Here is a 17,590-nt window from a genome sequence, read left to right as displayed (position 1 = left end):
TCAGTGTTCACCCAACCGGTCAGCAGCACAAGAGCTGCTGGAGATTTTGGACCCCATGACAACATATATTGGGTCCCCAACCCACACCAAGTGAAGGAAATTTGTAACACAGTGAAATGGTTTTTATTCTATGATATATGATGCATCTCCCTGTCCAGTCAGTCCTTCACTGTGAGCCCAGTGCCCTTATCATTAGTACTACAAGTGTGAATAAAGCCATCATTCACTTATTGTCAGTTCCTGCCTCTCAGGAGCCTGTGCCAAGTTCTCCATTATTAAGTAGATTAAAGTTATCAAACATCATTTTGTCTTACCTGTGCAGACGTTAGGGGTGTTGAGCAGCAGCCAAAGTACAAGTTGAATCTCTCTGTTTACAGCCATATAGCCTGGATGTTAATGCGTCTTTCCTATACTTTTACGATAGTCTCTGTGCATTAGGTAGTGGGTATTTCTGGTGATAGATCATGAGTTTTCATATATTTCACAAGTAATGTGACAACATATAATCAGAAAATAACCATCTTCCCATAAGACACGATATAGGAACTGCTCACATCTCCTTTACCAGCTTCCAACCTTGAAAGCAGAAATGACAGCAACACCTTACACACGACAGCGACACACACACACACACACACACACACAGGTTTATAAATATATCTTCAATTCTATGGGGTAAACACTAATCCCAACATGATGACCTTAAGCCCTACCCAGTCCTAACATTAACCATAAATAACCAAACAAAATACAAGTCTTTTGGTATTTTTAGTTTTTTGATTGCATTCACAGATCTTTGTGGGGACCTGAAAAATGATCCCCACAGTGTCAGAATAACAGGTTTTTATCATGTAATATCAATGTAATATATGTATTCATCAATAAAATATAAACATAATCACAAACGCATGGTCTGTTAGGTACCACCACACTAAAATCCTCAGCACCACAGCAAAAAAAAAACATCTATCAAAACAATCAATCTACTAATCCAATGAAGTGATGTGACCAGAGTTGATTCGGTTGTCTATTGTCGCTTATGAAAGGTTGTTCCACTCTGCCATGGCTGTGCATAGATGATCAGTGTTGGTAGGAGCTGGAACACAAAATCCAAAAAAATGTTCAAAGGGTGACTTGTCTAGTGAGTATGAGGGCCATAGAAGAACTGGGACATTTCAGGCTGACAGTAATTATGTACGCATTCCTGTAACGTGGGGTTGTGCATTGTCCTGATGAAAGACTGGGTGATGCTAATGCATAAATGCTACAACAATGGGCCTCCTGATCTCATCAAGGAATCCTTGTGTGTTCAAATTGCCATTGATGAAATGCATTTGGGTTCGTTGTCCGTAGGATATGCCAGATGCAAAACGCTCACCCAGGCAACGCCATACACATTGTCTAATATCTGGCCAGTAGAACTGAAACTAAGATTCATCAGCAGAGAGGACCCTTCTCCAGTGTGCCAGTGGCTATTGGAGGTGAACCCTAGCCCAGTTAAGTTGGTTACAGTGCTGGATTGCATTAAGGTCAGTATCCCAATAGGCTGTCATGCATGCAGCTGTCTTTCTGTAAGACGATTTTTGACCGTTTGTGCACAAACCGTTTCGTCATCTGTGTGGCTGGTCTCAGACAATTCCAGAGGTGAATAAGTCTGATGTAGCTGTCTTGGGGTGGTGTAGTAACGTGGTCTGCAGGCATGAGGTCTGTTGGATGTACTGCCAAACATCTCTGAAGTAGCATCAGAGGCGTCTAATTGTTGCACACCTTCGAAGTCTCACATATTTCACGAGAGTGTCACACATTCTCCCACATTAAAGGAAGCCCTTTGTTTTCTCATGCATCCATCTTTATGTTTTGGCCAAAAAAAAATAATTTAAGTTTTGCCGTTTTAGCACATTTCTCTGTCACGGCTACATGGCACGGGTAAAGTTATCTACAGGTTAAACTTTAAAATGTTTCTCCTGCCTAATTCTTTCTGGCCAATCATGACTGTTTGCTGTTGAATTTAAGATCATGTTTGATTGATTTAACTGATAACTTTCCTTTTAGTTGTTGTAGAAGTGCAGTGGCTATTATTATTATTTTCTTCCATGGAAACCAAATTCTGCAAGTCACTCTTTTAATCAAAAGTTTGCAAGCAATAATAACATACAGTTACTCCAAGCAACTGTTTTTCTGGCATGTAATTAAAAGTATAAATCTGTTTATGTTTAAGAACTTTGTATTTTTTTGTTTTCAATCATTTAATCGGCTGAAAATATGTCCTGAAATCAATCAGTTTGAAGTTTGAAATCTTCAAAAATATGAATTATTTTGAAATTTCAGAAGCTTCAGCATGGTAGCCCCCCAAAAAAGCCAATTCCCCAGGAAAATTGTGCCAGTCCTCCAGCATCTTACCCATGACACGTCTTTTGTCAGGAAATGGACATGCATGACTCTTGCAGTGGCTCTGGTGGACATCTGTGCATCCAGCATGCTAATGGCATACTCCCGTGCAGCTTTGGGTATCTGGGATATAAGTGTTGCTCAAGAAACACTGCACATTTTCCAGTGGCGTTTTATTATACCCAGGAAATGGAACACCTGTGTATTGATTCCTTACCTGTGCAGTTCATGGTATTCCCACAAAATTGAAAACAAAACATAGCAATGCAGTGTAAACCACTTCTTTGCTCCATTTAAAAGAAATATGATTTTCAACTTAACCTAAACATCCCTGATATTTGTTTGGAAAAGACTGCTGCAAAACGGGAGCATCGTCACAAGTGTTACATTTATAGTTTTGTTCAGTAAACATTATAGCCAAAAGCACTAAACCTCTGCACATGTAACATTACTAAGTTAGCAGGCATTCTATATTAAATAAACACCAAGCTTGTTTCTTAAAAACACTTGCAATTCATTTTTGCTATGAATAAATATCCTGATGACAAATACCCTTTCTGGACAGTTTTCATCTCTCATCATTTAAAATAGATCATATTGATATGATATTTTACTTCTCTTCCTATTTGTAAGTAAGGAGCTTTGCACAACTATAATTACACAAGTCAGCATTTTATCTCATAGTGTTATGTAATGTGATATGATGTTGCTGTTGTCTTGATAAGGAGAGTGTAGTAGTGCCCACTGTGAGGCCATAAGAGGTGGACAGACGGGTGGCACCCCAAGCTACCAGCTCCTCTGTACCCTGGAAAGGTGGAGGTTTCATAGCCAAAGTCAGGGCTGGTTACTGGTTAATTCCCCCTGCTGGGCAAGGGATGCATTGATCTGCATGATCATCTGCATTTTTAGCTCATGCTGGGAAGCTAAAAGGCACCCAATCTATGATGCAGGTACCTTACAGATGTGATCTATTGCTTATAATATAAGTTCTCCCTCAGCCTCTCTCTATATGCATCACATTAAACTCCTTGATATATTTCATGTGAGGTAAACTGATTATCATCAATCACTTCTCTTGTGTAATTTTCCACCAGCTTTTTTTAAAATACAGGAAATAACTCATGTGTTCTATGACTGACGACATCTATTTCCTAATGTATAAACACAACTTTAACACTTGGAGATGCCACATTAACCATAACTACAGTATGGCAGCAAACAGACACGCTAAACTGGTACTCTGGACACTGCTCAACACCCTCAGCGTTTGCCCAGGTAAACAAAAGAATGTCTCTATTATTATTTAACAACTCGAAAGCTTTGAATTATCTAAGTTGGAGAACTTGTGAATAAGAGAATAAGAAAAACAGTCTGCTTCTTAATAGAAAATAGCCTTGTAATACTAATAGTGGAAATGGGCTCAGAGCCAATTTACAGATCGGTGAACACTGACTGGGGTAGTGACACGCTTGTGAGCTCCCGTCACATCCCTGAACCACAGATCAGCAGAAAGTTCCAGTTCCAGAAAGTAAAAATCTACACCAGGATTTTGTTTCAACCAACTAGTTGAGTACTTTGTGACTGTTACTCTTTGTACGCAATTGGTTGGTTAAAACAAAATCATGGCCTGGATTTTTACTTTCTGGACCTGAACTATACACCTTTGCTGATCAGAGCCGTTTTGTGTCATCAAACAGGACAGACAAGGGTCATTCCAGCTTTTTCAGTCCTGCAGGTTTCAGTGAGCATTTAGACACTGTACCTCGTATCATTAATGCAAAATGACATTAAACCTTCTTTGATCTAACGTTGAGTTCCAGTGCTTATGTGAAGCAATTTAATAAAAAAAAAATAAGGCAAAAAATATGCTTCGATGATGTTCACTGCAGATGTTTCTAATCAAGCTGAAATTTTCCATTGTTGTCCATTGAGTGACTGATGTGATCTGCATTAACTGGTGAATGTATTTCAAATTGCGGCACAATTATTCAGATGTGTAAATAATCCACTTATAACAATGTAAAATGAAGCCGTTTCCCTTAAAAATGTTATGCAAGAGCAGTTCTAGTAAATGACAACATCTGCCTGATGTCAACATACAAGATCCTAAGAGCTTGACTAAATGGCCCAAAAACTCCTCAATAAATGGAAAATCTTGTGAATATTTATTCACTACATTAAAATGTAAATGTTTGCGATGGGCTGGTATCCCATCCAGGGTCTCCCGCTTGCTGCCCTGTGCTTCCTGTGATGGGCTGGTATCCCATCCATGGTCTCCCGCCTGCTGCCCTGTGCTTCCTGTGATGGGCTGGTATCCCATCCAGGGTCTCCCACCTGCTGCCCTGTGCTTCCTGTGATGGGCTGGTATCCCATCCAGGGTCTCCCGCCTGCTGCCCTGTGCTTCCTGTGATTCCAGCCTGTACCGGATAAGTTATCGTGGAAAATGGGTGGATGAAAGATTTAGCAAAGTCTCAACATCTTCAGTAATTTGAGCTAAATTTAGGACTTGAGATTCAGTGAAGGAACTTTGCTGGTATTTATTAGACAGGCCTGAGAAGAAGTGAGCAGGACTTGTAGCCACGCCCCCTTGATCTTTTACATGAAACACAGTGCAGGACAACAGCACAGGATCAGCACTGGTGAAGCCTGCTGGAAAAGTGACAGTCTAAGACAGGGGTCATCAACTATATTTGTCAGAGGGCCAGAGTTTTACCAGACAGTCTACTTGGGGGCCGGACCCCCAAGAAGAAAATCAAATAAAAATCTAATCCGCATAGTCTGTCTGAGTCTGTCCTCATTTCGGAGTGTAGCCTAAATATAGTCATAAATGGTGGTTATTCTGACAAGAGACTCAGTTGTTGTTATTTTTAGTTGCTTTAATAGTGTGGACCACTATTTTCTTTTTGATCCTCACAATTTTGGAATCCAGTCGCGGGCCGGATTGAACGGCTCAGCGGGCCGGATTTGGCCCGCGGGCCGCCAGGTGATGATCAGTGGTCTAAGACATGGTGGCACTGAAGATTTATGATGCAGGACCATCTGACTCTGTGTTCTCACACAGTATTTCCATCACACAGTAACACCAACACTGTGATAACATTAATATTACATCTGCAGTGTAATAACTAATCTTTTATTTCTCTCAGGTGAAAAGGAAAAATCCATGTTTGCCACTGAGGGAAATGACATCATTCTACCATATAGCTTTGAGGCATCTGATGACTACTTCAGAGTAACCTGGACTTGTACTCCAAATCCGGGACGTGTGGCTACCTTTCTAGTCAATGAGGGGAGGATCACAGATGTAGGCCAAGATAGAAAAATGAAACTGTTGCCAGACTGCTCTCTACAGATTAACAAGCTGAGAAGAGAAGATGCTGGATTGTATATCGGTGTATTAAAAAATGAAAATCGTCAAAATTTATTATTGAATATTCTTGAGAGTAAGTGTTCCTACAATAGGATCAATATTTTCCCCTTGCTTTAAAAATAACATAGAGCAGCGTGTTCCATAATTTCTTTTTTTTCACTTTCTCAAATTACATGTCATATGAGATAAAATAGCCATAAATTATATAAAATAATGGCACATTACTGATTAGGGTAATGTATTAAAAGAAGGATTACAAGGAGAGGTTTAACCTTAAATAGATTATTTTAACAAGGCAATGGAAGCCTTTAGAATCTTTATTGACACTGGAATAATCAGATTTACAGTCTTGTCCCACAACTGATCTCTGTACAAACTCTGTAGCTGAACAGGCTGTTGTAAAGGAATAAGTGACATCAACACGTTAAACAAAGTGACTCATTATGTTGTTTAAGCCATTAATAGTTTCTGCTGGACTACATGTTCAATGGAAGTTTATAGCTGTGAGTCTATTTGCCATCCATGTTCAATGATCATTAAAATGAGACATAAATATGCTCATAACTTCTGTTTCTATGTTTGAACCAATACCTTCCTGTTAGACGTAGATCATTTGAGTATCCCTGACCTAGATGATGTAATATTCTCCTTTTCACAGTCTCATCATCACCTCACCAGGAACCGTTTACTGTCGGTACAGCTGTGACTTTGTCCTGCTCCCTGCATGGATATGATATCTGCACAGACATTACAGAGAGAGAAATCAAATTTACGTGGTTTCATGAGAATGGCAGTGAGCTAAACGGAGATACCAGGTACCATATTCATCAGAAGAGGTGTCGGTCTGCTCTGACTGTGACTCTGGATCAGTCAGACCACAACAGGAATTGGACGTGTCAGCTGACTGTGGATGGGAGAGTGAAGAGCTCAGCCAGCTACATAACCACTGTCTCTGGTAGGATCTCTGCTTCTCTTCTTCTCTTTACACCCATGCTGGATGCACCCATATTCACCGACTTTGTTATGTTATGTATTGATGCTGCTATATTGCGATCATGCGTGACGCAGTTATTAGCGTTGTTGATTCACACTTCTGATTCTCAGCCCAGCTCCATGTGAGTGGAGTTTGCATGCTTCCTCCGTGTCATCGTGGGGTTTCCTGTGGGTACTCTGGTTTTCCCCCACAGTCCAAACACAGGCTATGCTGAATTGGAGTTGCCAAATTCTATGGGTTGGTGCCCTGTCCTGGGTTGTTCCCAGCCTTGTGCCCACAGTTTCCAAACCCCTGTGACTCTGCACAGGACAAGTGACTATAGAAGATGGATGATATATATAATATGCATGATATTTTAATGGGTTTGCTCTCAACCTCTTAGACAAATGCCATCTGCCTTCATATACTAAACACCCCTGAAACTTTATATAAGATAAAAAAACAAGCACTCTGCAATACTTCCTTCCTATTCACTGACGCTGTAGTGCTTCTGTGGTACTAATTAAAATGATTCAAATTTAGCATGAAGTTGATCACTGACACAGAAATACTCGCCAGCGTGTGATATGTTGTGAAGACGTTTCTCAGTATGGGACCCTGTCTCTAACATCCATCTTCCAGGGTTGTGGGGGCAGGGGGCTGGACCCAGTTCCAGGAAGCGGATGCTAAGGGTGACTGGGGGTGTATGACTGAAGTTCTCTCCAGTAAGGCACCATGCTGCCCCCCAACAGACTCTCTCACTGTTTTAATTCAGGTTTCCAGGAGGCAGTGGTGGCTGCAGCCGTCTGTGTTTCTTTGGTTGTAGCTCTATGTGTGACTGTAGCTGTGATACTGATCTACAGGACAAGAGGTAAGACAGCCTAAACCTCACTGAAGCAGCCAAATTCCCAGCCTCATACTGCTGAAATATTACCATCTTTGCACTTTGAATCGATATTTTCCCCCATTTTCCCTTTGATATTTCAGCAAGACGTTCCACCTCCAACCAAGATAATGTGAGTGCTGTGATTTTCTGTGAATATCTTCCTTTGAACCCAGTAAACTGACTGGTTCTTACGGAGCCGCGCGACTCGTCTGTAGGTGCAAAGTGCGGATGCTGCAGCCGACGCTGTGACGTACTCGGTGGTCAGCATCACGCCCAGTGGGAAGGAATGGAAAGCGCCCAACGTCCGCTGTGACTACGACACCATCAGGACGGTGCAGTGAAACCATGCCTCAGCATGTGCAATTTATTCCAAAGAGGTTCCGGTAGTATGTTTCACTAAAACACTCACATACGTCAAATAAATATTCATTAAATTAGTCGGAGGGAAAGAAAAGGATGGGGGATTGTGCAGGACAAAAGGCACAAATGTAGAGGGAATGACACTGCAATGCATACCACACAAACCACTTTCATTACAGAGTTTATCTATAGTTCTTTTTAATGTAGCTTATTGGACCATAAACTCTTGTTTTTTTCCATTTCCAGGTTTGTCCAAGAGTGAATTTAATCATTTATTTGTTTTCTAAAGGATAATGTTATACTATATCTATACAAATGTGTAAACATAATTCTGCAGGAATGGGGTAAATGTAGTGTAAATTTGCTCTATATGTCACTGCTTTTCATAATGTTATAAAAAGTTTTTTTTCTTCCATTTCCATGATCATCTTATTGTAACAATGCAATTTATTATGCAAGTCAATAGAAACTTATTTTAGAGAACCATTATAGTAATCGTATAAGATTAAATCAAAACACCAGTCTGTCTGTTTGTAGTGCTGGATTTAATTGATACAATTTTAACTTTTTATAATATGGCAGTTTTCCTTCATTATAATAAATTTCATTAAGAGCTTAAATATTTCTACTCCCTTTGTAATGTACTCCGTGTCTGAGATTACCTGATATCTTCAACAGCCCTGTGGGACAGAAATAATTTTCAGATTAAAGTTTTATGTGCTGCAGGACAAAAACAAGACTAGTGTTTGAGGTTGTGCCCATACGATGAGTGGGTAACACACAGTTCAGCATTGAAGCAGCTGTATCCCACACTCACAAAGGAAAACAAACTGCTTTGTAAATAAGGCTTCATGTTTGTCTGGTAGCTACAGGTATATTGGTAAAGGAGACGCCCATATTGTTCCCAGACCACTGTCTCCATAAAAGATAGATCTCCGGAGTACAGCTTCAGTAAAAATTCTATGAAGTCTTCTTTGGTTCCTCAAGCTGATATGTTCTTTAAGGAGCTACATGGATTATTTGAAAATTCTGGGTACAACCTTCGTTTATGGCAAGGCTTCTAGAACAGTCTGTCTCTCCCACAGAACAGGAGCTAATACAGCTATTTGTCACTATAGGAAATTACCCAGTTTTCAAACACCAGGCATACTCACCCCAAAACAATAAGGGTAAGAAAAACAAAGGGTAAGAAGCCATGGGATTGCTTAAAAAGCAGATACAAAGGCATCTGAATGTGATTTCTGAAGGCTTCTTTTAAATTAGACATAATGTGTCCCTCTAGTGTTGCATGTGAAAACTGCATAAAACTCTGGAACGTCTGACAAGCCAGATTCTGCCGTACAAAAAAAATCCACCCATGTGGGGCCACCATGGAAACCGCGGACAAAATTGATTGGGCCCCGCTTGGGTTTCCCAGGTGGGGCCCACATGGATGTGCTGGCTGGGGTGGGCCCTGAGTGAGGTCATTTTCCCACAATGCATGGCCTGACATTCATGGTGGAATCTAGCGATTTGTGCATAATTTTAATAATTCCCTCAAATTCACCATAGATGAAGCGGGACATTAACAAACTTCAACTACCATATTAGTGAAGATGAACAGTGGCAAAGTGAACAGTAACAAAGACAAAGAATAGAGGGGAGAGAGAGAGAGAGAGAGAGAAATTTATCCAAGAAAACTAAATACTTCCACAATTTTGAAAGCTTTTTTGTTTTTGCACTTAACCACAGTTGTGTCGTACTGCTTAATTTAATTTAAAAAATGGAAAAAAGTTGGCTTTAGATCTTAAAAGTTTTTCTTATGAATGTGGAATTTTCCAATACATCGAGACTACAGAATTGCTTTATAATGTGACGTGACGTGTCATGTGTGACCCCGATATACCCGTCCCCCACAATATTAATATATGAAACCTAGCTATGCCCCTGCTTCATATACACAGCTCACACCTCATATTCTATATTCAGTTTCAGGAAAACAGTAATATCGTTTTAACGGAAGCAAGCCAGGCATTTTTAACCACTTACTTTTAATGTAATGTAACTGAAAGAATGATCGGTGTACATGGCTTGCTGTGTACTGAATCAAAAATCTGGTTCGCTGGCTTCAGTTAAAAAGATACTACAGCCGGTAAACTGAATATCGAATGGAATTACATAATCTGAAAATCAAGGTGTGTGCATAGTCAACAAAGCCCACTTTACTAGATCTGTCCATCTTATTTAGTTTTAGAGTTATTAGACCCTTCATTGATTGATTGACTCCATCACACATTAATACAGTGTAATTCTTTAATAAATATGTACAGACATACATGTATAGACCATTTATTCTACAATTTTTGCTATGAATGGACACTTAGGGCACCAATGACTACAAATAGGCATGAAGAGAACATGCGGACATTCAAATACTAATTAAAATTCCCCTGTACAGGAATCTGGAAAATCAAAGGGTTTGCAAAAGTAACCATCAACTCAAAATGCTGGATCTCAATACAGCTGAAATCTCCTATTTTCGTAGCTGCTAACAAGATTAAGCACAGATAGGGAAAAGGGCTCAAACCGCAAGGATGATCGTTGTGCATGACTGCCTGTGTGCTGGACATCAAAGGCAACCACCTGGCTTCCTTTTGTTAAAGAGATTTTACAGCCAGATAACTGAATATCGAGTATGAGGTGCGAACTGTGTATATGAAGCAATGTGATTGGTCTAGTTCATCTCATAATTTCAATTTAGTATCTCGTAATTACGACTTAGTATGTCATAATTTTGATTGTAGCTAATCACGTGTCCTGAGAATACTGTTTAAAAAGAACAAGCAGGAAAGGAATTTAAAACATATAAATTTGCTTTGTTTAATACATAATAAAAAAATCCATATTATTGGGCTTTCGAGCTGCAGTTGTGAGTGATGGACCTGAAGAGGTGAGGCTGTGGAAGGCTGTCCACCATCTCTGTGTCCACCAATCACAAGCTTCGCTCGGCAGGTGCTCGATGGTCTCACACTGATGGAGTGCTGATGAATCAGGGCTTGTTATTTGTATTGACATACTCATGAAGTTCAGTCCCTGAGGACACTTGGTCTGCAGGAGAGGAAACAGGTAACCAGGTAAACAGGGGACTAGGTAAACCAGGGCGTCCCATCATAGGTACCATCTGACAAGTGACCTCTGCCATAACCATGTAGGTTACTGGCTTAGTACTGATGTAACTGCTCTGCTAATGTATGTGACTGATAAACTGTATTAGACACATTTTAGTGTACAGTCTACAGAGGGATGTCCATCACACAGACCTCTGATTGGCCGGATCCTCTTCCTGGTGTAAATTACAGCTCCAATGATCAGAGGCAGAGCCAGAATAAAGAAAAAAACAGCCAGTCGGATTGGCAGCTGTATGGCTGTGACGCTTCCTCCAGTCACATGGGGACAGAGGGAGAGTCAGGTTAGACTCCGAGCTGACGATGGGATGGCAGACAGAGGTGCTCCTTGACCTCCTAACTATGTTAATACATACACATTTTAAGAGTAGCAGATATGTGAATTTTTAATATATGTTTATCCATTTAAGAAAATAATTATTTCTACTGACATAAGTCACACTGTAGATTTAAGGTCATTTATGATAATTTGTATTATTTTTTAATGTTTGGGTTAAAGATTTAGACCATCTGTGGCTGAGTTAGAGAGTAACCTTAGTGAAAATAAACTGACGTCACTTTGGCACGGGCACCACAGAGACAGCGCTAAAGCTATCGGTGCCCTTCAGCACAACACAGACAGATCCTGCATAAAACTACCAACTGAACAACATTACATGTATTTTCTAGTGGTGATTTCTTTTATGTTTATCTATGAATTGGGACATGTTGAAAATAAAACACTAATCTTTTTGGTAAAAAGGATTTGGATGTGCAGACAGTCTCCAGGTTATGAACGAGTTCCGTTCCCTAAGTCTGACTTTGAGCTGAATTTGCAGGTAAGTCGAAAAATAATAATACAGCACGATAAAAAATAAATATACAGTGATGATAAAAATAACAATATACAGCATTGTACTGATGAACCGCTAAAGCTGTGCAATGATTTCATGGGCGTCACAAAGTAGTGCGAAGTTCATTATTACAAACCATTGTAATTAATCAAATTTTTTAATATAAGAGGCCTGATGGCAGTCCGTTCGTAAGTATGAGTTGACTGGCAATTTGACCCAGCAACCTTCTGGTCATTGGCACAGCATCCTAAAGTGCTAAGCCACACACAGCCAAATACCCAGGAGAATGGGCTACACCTTAGAGTATTAATATATAATGTAATAGAATTGGGGAATGCTGGTGCTGTCCAGCATGTGTGTAAATAGGAGGAGACGAGTCCCTACCAGAGAGAGTGGTTATGTAGCTGGCTGAGCTCTCCAGTCTCCCATCCACAGTCAGCTGACACGTCCACTTCCTGTTGTGGTCTGACTGATTCAGAGTCACAGTCAGAGTTGAATGACATCTGGTCTGTATGATGTTGTACCTGGTATCTTGCATTAGGTCACTGCCATCATCATTCAGCCAAGTCAGTTTCATGTCTTTATTTATATGTTTAGTACAGAACTGCAGGGAGCAGGTCAATGTCTCAGGTTTTAGCTGTGAGGAAGTGACTGGGGAAGAAAGAGAAAGAAGATTAGTTTTAGGGAACCATGTATTATCTGCTGTTTATCTATGGAACAAATGCATGATCCTTTTAGTAGGAAAAGCACGTCACAGATGATGAGTTTTAGACAGCTAGTGTGAGACAGTGAATGTAATTTGGACCAACGTCCAGGTTCAATGATGAGATTTGCTGCATTTATATTGATAAGTGCTGAGAATCATTCCAGTACATGTACAGCACTGGCCAACTATAAATAGCAGGACTGTGGTGAAATTTGTAGCACTAATGATGCAATATTTTTGTTTTTAAGAAAATTATTTTTGTTGCTTGAATTTTTTTCTTTTTTTTTGGAGAAATTATGACCAAGTAATTTTTAATGTCTATGTCTACATAAGACTCTTCTGCTTAAGATGCCTTAAAAACTTAAAACGGAATTAACTTTTTCAGCATTTGTTTCCAAAGGTCTTTCTTTTAAGTATTTAAAATATTGCTGTGACCCAAACCCTTGCATTGCTTGGGATTCACAGAAATACTTACTGTTCAGAACAGTGAGAAAAACGAACGAGTCGTTGTATGCTAATTGACTGTTATACACCCGGCAGTTATATTGCCCAGCGTCTGCAGGTTTTACATTAAGAATCGTTAGAGAGCAATTTGACTCCACTTTCAGGCGGTTGGTTCTGCTGTCAGCCAGGTTATGTCTGACCATCCCATGTGCAACTATTTCAATGGTTTTGTCACTTCCGTAGTTCCAGACGGTGGTGGAGCAGTTAGTGGACGTCCTGTGACATGGCAGAGTGACCTTCTGTCCCTCGCTGGAGAACACGGTGGGAAGATTTCCTTTAAAGAATACCAGTCAGATACATTAAGAACATTAAATTACTGTTGATTCCTAACAATACATGTCAGAATTTGCTTTTACTCCAGACACGTTAAACATTTAAACATGTATAAAAAGACAAAGTAACATCTGTTTATTCTATGCAGAGGCAGTAGTGGATTTCTGGCACCATGCATGTGTGTCTTATGATGCACACCCACAATGCTGAGCACTGAGTACAGCCTGCATGTGTCAAAATGTACAAACAGTGTGTAGCCCAGGTAATATGAGCGAGAGAGAGAGAGAAAGAGGAGAGAGAGAGAGAGAGAGAGAGAGAGAGCATGAACATTAACAGTCCCATGTCGCGTCCTCCTTACCTTTACACATCCCGAGAAGAGCCCACAGTACAATATTGGTCCATATGCTGGCTGCCATTGTCTGGCGTACAGCCCGGTTATTTAGAGTGTGTCGGGTGTGACAGTGTGTTTTATGTCAAAATTAGGGAACTTGCACTTGCAATCACGTGATAGCAGGTCTAGTAATTATAAGTCATTGGCAGTACCACACACATTAGCCTGAGAGTCAGTGGCTCAATGGGGAATGACCACCAGTAAGTAGCTGCTCTGAAAATGCACTTAAAACGTTGGATGTGTCAAACATGTTGCTTTACTTCTGTCACTCAGTAAAATAACACACAATTACATTTCTAACCAGACTGCATCTTGTTTGCTCTGTTACCTCGTGGGTGACCCTTTAAGTTTATTAGCTAACAGATGTGGTGTTGGGGTCGGTACCGACCCCTTTTTAAGTTTAAAATGCATAAAAGCACCACATAAATTTGTGTACTGCATCAGGAACCTCAATTTAAATACAACAAATAAATAAATAAAAAATTACTAGGCAAGGCATGCCCAGACATGTAAGGCAAGATTATACCAGTTAAGTTTATTTATATAATTCTCTTGAGGTTTACTTTACCATTATTATTTTTTATTGAAAACAAGAGGTATGCTGTCTAAAGAAAGGTCCAGAAAGCCACACCAAAAATATTAAAACCAATCTTTTCATGGATAAGGAAGCCCAACAAGGTAACCAAGAGGTAAGAAACAAATTGGATGATAAATTATTGTTTTGAGCATATTTTATGGCTGATTTAATACACGGGTCTGCACCGACCTGTCTAACATAAGAGATATGAATAGGAAACTAACACAGGACAAAGGGTAAATAACCTACATGCTGTTTGTGTTTTGCCAACTAGCCAAAATGGCAAAAAGGAAAATAGAAATGCAATTGTTTTTCTGTGCACCAAAACACCAAATAAAAAAATGTCCTCAGTAATATCAAAGGCAATTTGGTAATGTCTTCAAAACAAAAGAGCGATTGTAATGACTTTGTAGTGTATTTAAAACATTTGAACATACTAACCTTAAGTTATTTACCACTTAATTATCTAGCGTATAATAATAATAAGGGTTTCCTCTAAGGGGAGCTCGACTCGCCTGAAAAGGACACGAGCTCCCTAGAAAGCCTCCTCCGAGACCTTTAGGGAGGCTCTAAGAAACTGTCTCGATTGACTGATTTCTTATGGATTGATTTCTATTAAACAAAACAAACAAACAAACAAACAAAATACACTAGGTATGTGTATATCCAAGGGACTGCCCTGGAAATTTCATTGTGCAAGGAATGTGCAATGGAGACAAAAAATTCTATTCTATTCTATTCTATTCTATTCTATATTCCTTGGGATGTATAGAAATACTTACTGCCCAGAACAGTGAGAAAAACTAACCAGTTGTCGTATGTCGATGGACTGTTATACACCCGGCAGTTATATTGCCCAGCATCTGAAAATTTTACATTAACAATCATTAGAGAGCAATTTGACTCCACTGTCACTTACTGTATGTAGTTCCAGGTGGTGTTGGAGCAGTTAGTGGACGTCCTGTGACATGGCAGAGTGACCGTCTGTCCCTCACTGGAGAACACGGTGGGTTCCGGGTATATCCTTTAGAGAATACCAGTTATATATTCGGTACTGTGTCTCTTCAGAGAATGATTAATAAAATAGTACAGCTACTCTGGCAATAATGTTGGCATCAACCTGCCACTCACAGAGTCCAAGCAAGACTAAGAACATTTTGCTCTGCCATTGCAGTTTGTCAAGAAAGACAAATAACTGTGTATTTAGGGACTGGTGCATTTCAGTTAAGATATGTATATGGTTTACATAAACGTCCTGTATTTTGCAACCTGATGGCTGAGGTTAGAAGCTCCTCCTTCGGTTCAGGCTGAGATACAGCAGAAGTCCTTTCCAGACCTCAGCCTGGTAAAGAGGTAGCAGTTTGGGTGGGTTGCGTCCCTGCAGGTTTTGGCAGCTCTGCTCCTGCATCCTCTGAGGTACATGTCCCACAGGAAAGGCAGATCAGTCTTGCTGATGCATTCTGCTGAATGTACCACGCTCTGCAGAGCTTTGCAGTCCAGAGCAGAGCAGTTACCAAACCAGGTTGTGATCCTTGTGATGAGGATGCTCTTCAATGCTCCCAAGTAGGATCACCCAAGAATGGCTGGAGAGACCTTGAACCTCCTCAGCTGCCTGAGATGGTACAGCCAATGTCTGGCTTTAGATCTGAGTCTCTACATGTCTGGACCAGATGAGGTCATCAGGGTTTCAGGCTCATGGAAATTACAGACCTGCTTATTCTTTTGACTGTTTGTCTCCCGGTGGTGTATCTACTATGAGCTTTTGGGCAAACCTGCTCTTATAACATATCAACGATTTCATTAAAACTTTTTGTCTGCTGGTTTGTGTGAGGTTATTAAACTTCAGAGTAAACCATGCATCTTCGTGTCCATTGCACTCAGTAAAACAGCCACTTTCTAGTCATTTTCCCACGATGTAGCAGTTAAGTTCCTCTTTTTAAATGTAAATTGCCCAGTCCTCAGTTGTGCAATCAGGTACGGTAATAGATCCAACCATCAACATTTTTATTTGTTTTGAAATTTGTGTCTCCAATTTTCTCACGTATCCTTTAAATAACATCTAGCCTGGTTACTGGTGCAGACAACCAGTGTTGGGAAGGTTACTAGTTACCCTGCTAAAAATAACAAGTAAGATTATTAATAAGTAATGTAACTATTTTAATTGCTTCATCTAAGTTATATAGCTTATTATATTTGATTATTTTTTTATTACTATTTTAACAAATGTTTTACACTGGGCAGTAAAGCTGAAATATCACCACGGCTTTGCTGACCCATGTTGTCTGGAAATATGCCAAAAGAAGGCATTTCTGCACAGTGAAAAGATGTAAAACAGCAAATGAATGTTAAGTTCCATTATTAACCTAAAACTAGCTACATCATAAGCATTGGAAGGGGGGGGTTGCAAACCCAACAGACTATTTACAAGGTTATAAAACTGTTCGGTACATGTAGGTACGTGTGCAAAAAGTTGGAAACCCTGTCTTTGTAATTAGGCCTACCAACATTTTGATATTTAGTAGCATATTTTTTTCTCAGTAACTAGCAGATTATAATTCTATTTATTTTGTAATTTAATTACATAACGCCATTACATATAACTACTATATAGTACAAACATATATATATATATATATATATATATATATATATATATATATAGTGTTTTGTCCTTCCCTCTCAGATTTTTCTGTCATCCAAAGTCAGGAATCCGTCAGAGTGACAGGTTCTGACCTCATCTCTAATTATTTTTCCATGTATGTGCTCTGTGTACATGAAAAGAATACAGAATAATTTGCTGAAATAACAGAGATGCAGTCTCATCTTACTTTATTCACTGTAGTCCCAAACAGCATTTTTAAAGTATCCTATTCAACTATGTACATCCACAATATGAAATAACAGCACTAATTATCTCACATAAATTAGCCCCACGCCACTCTGGGACCGCAGACTGATCTTTGTGTAGACCTAAGTGTTATCATCATGTGAATAGTCTTATTCCGATGGTGTAAAACACAATAAATCTATTAGCTATGTGATTAGCACACAAATTAACTGGAAAGTTTTGGCTTTGGCTCTTCATCTCATCTTTAAGATGTTTTGTCATTTCCTGTGTTACAAAATAATGCGGAGCTTCCCATCCCCCTCGGGGGCTCCGTGCCT

At 39.7% G+C, this 17,590-nt stretch overlaps 1 protein-coding gene across 1 annotated transcript; it reads left to right on the top strand.

The window, feature by feature from the left end:
- The first annotated feature begins 3,497 nt into the window (after positions 1–3,497).
- LOC111838922 (uncharacterized) lies at positions 3,498–8,660 on the top strand. Its single transcript, XM_072698962.1, has 7 exons — positions 3,498–3,663; positions 5,535–5,831; positions 6,417–6,713; positions 7,507–7,602; positions 7,719–7,747; positions 7,833–8,000; positions 8,224–8,660. The coding sequence occupies exons 1-6, from the start codon at positions 3,510–3,512 to the stop codon at positions 7,956–7,958; spliced, it is 999 nt and encodes a 332-aa protein (XP_072555063.1). The 5' UTR covers positions 3,498–3,509; the 3' UTR covers positions 7,959–8,000; positions 8,224–8,660.
- The last annotated feature ends 8,930 nt before the right edge of the window (positions 8,661–17,590 follow it).

The sequence above is a fragment of the Paramormyrops kingsleyae genome, chromosome 14, assembly GCF_048594095.1.
Source record: "Paramormyrops kingsleyae isolate MSU_618 chromosome 14, PKINGS_0.4, whole genome shotgun sequence".
NCBI classification, from domain to species: domain Eukaryota; kingdom Metazoa; phylum Chordata; class Actinopteri; order Osteoglossiformes; family Mormyridae; genus Paramormyrops; species Paramormyrops kingsleyae.
The sequence above is the reverse complement of the archived record's forward strand: the minus strand, read 5'-3'. Positions and strand labels throughout refer to the sequence as shown.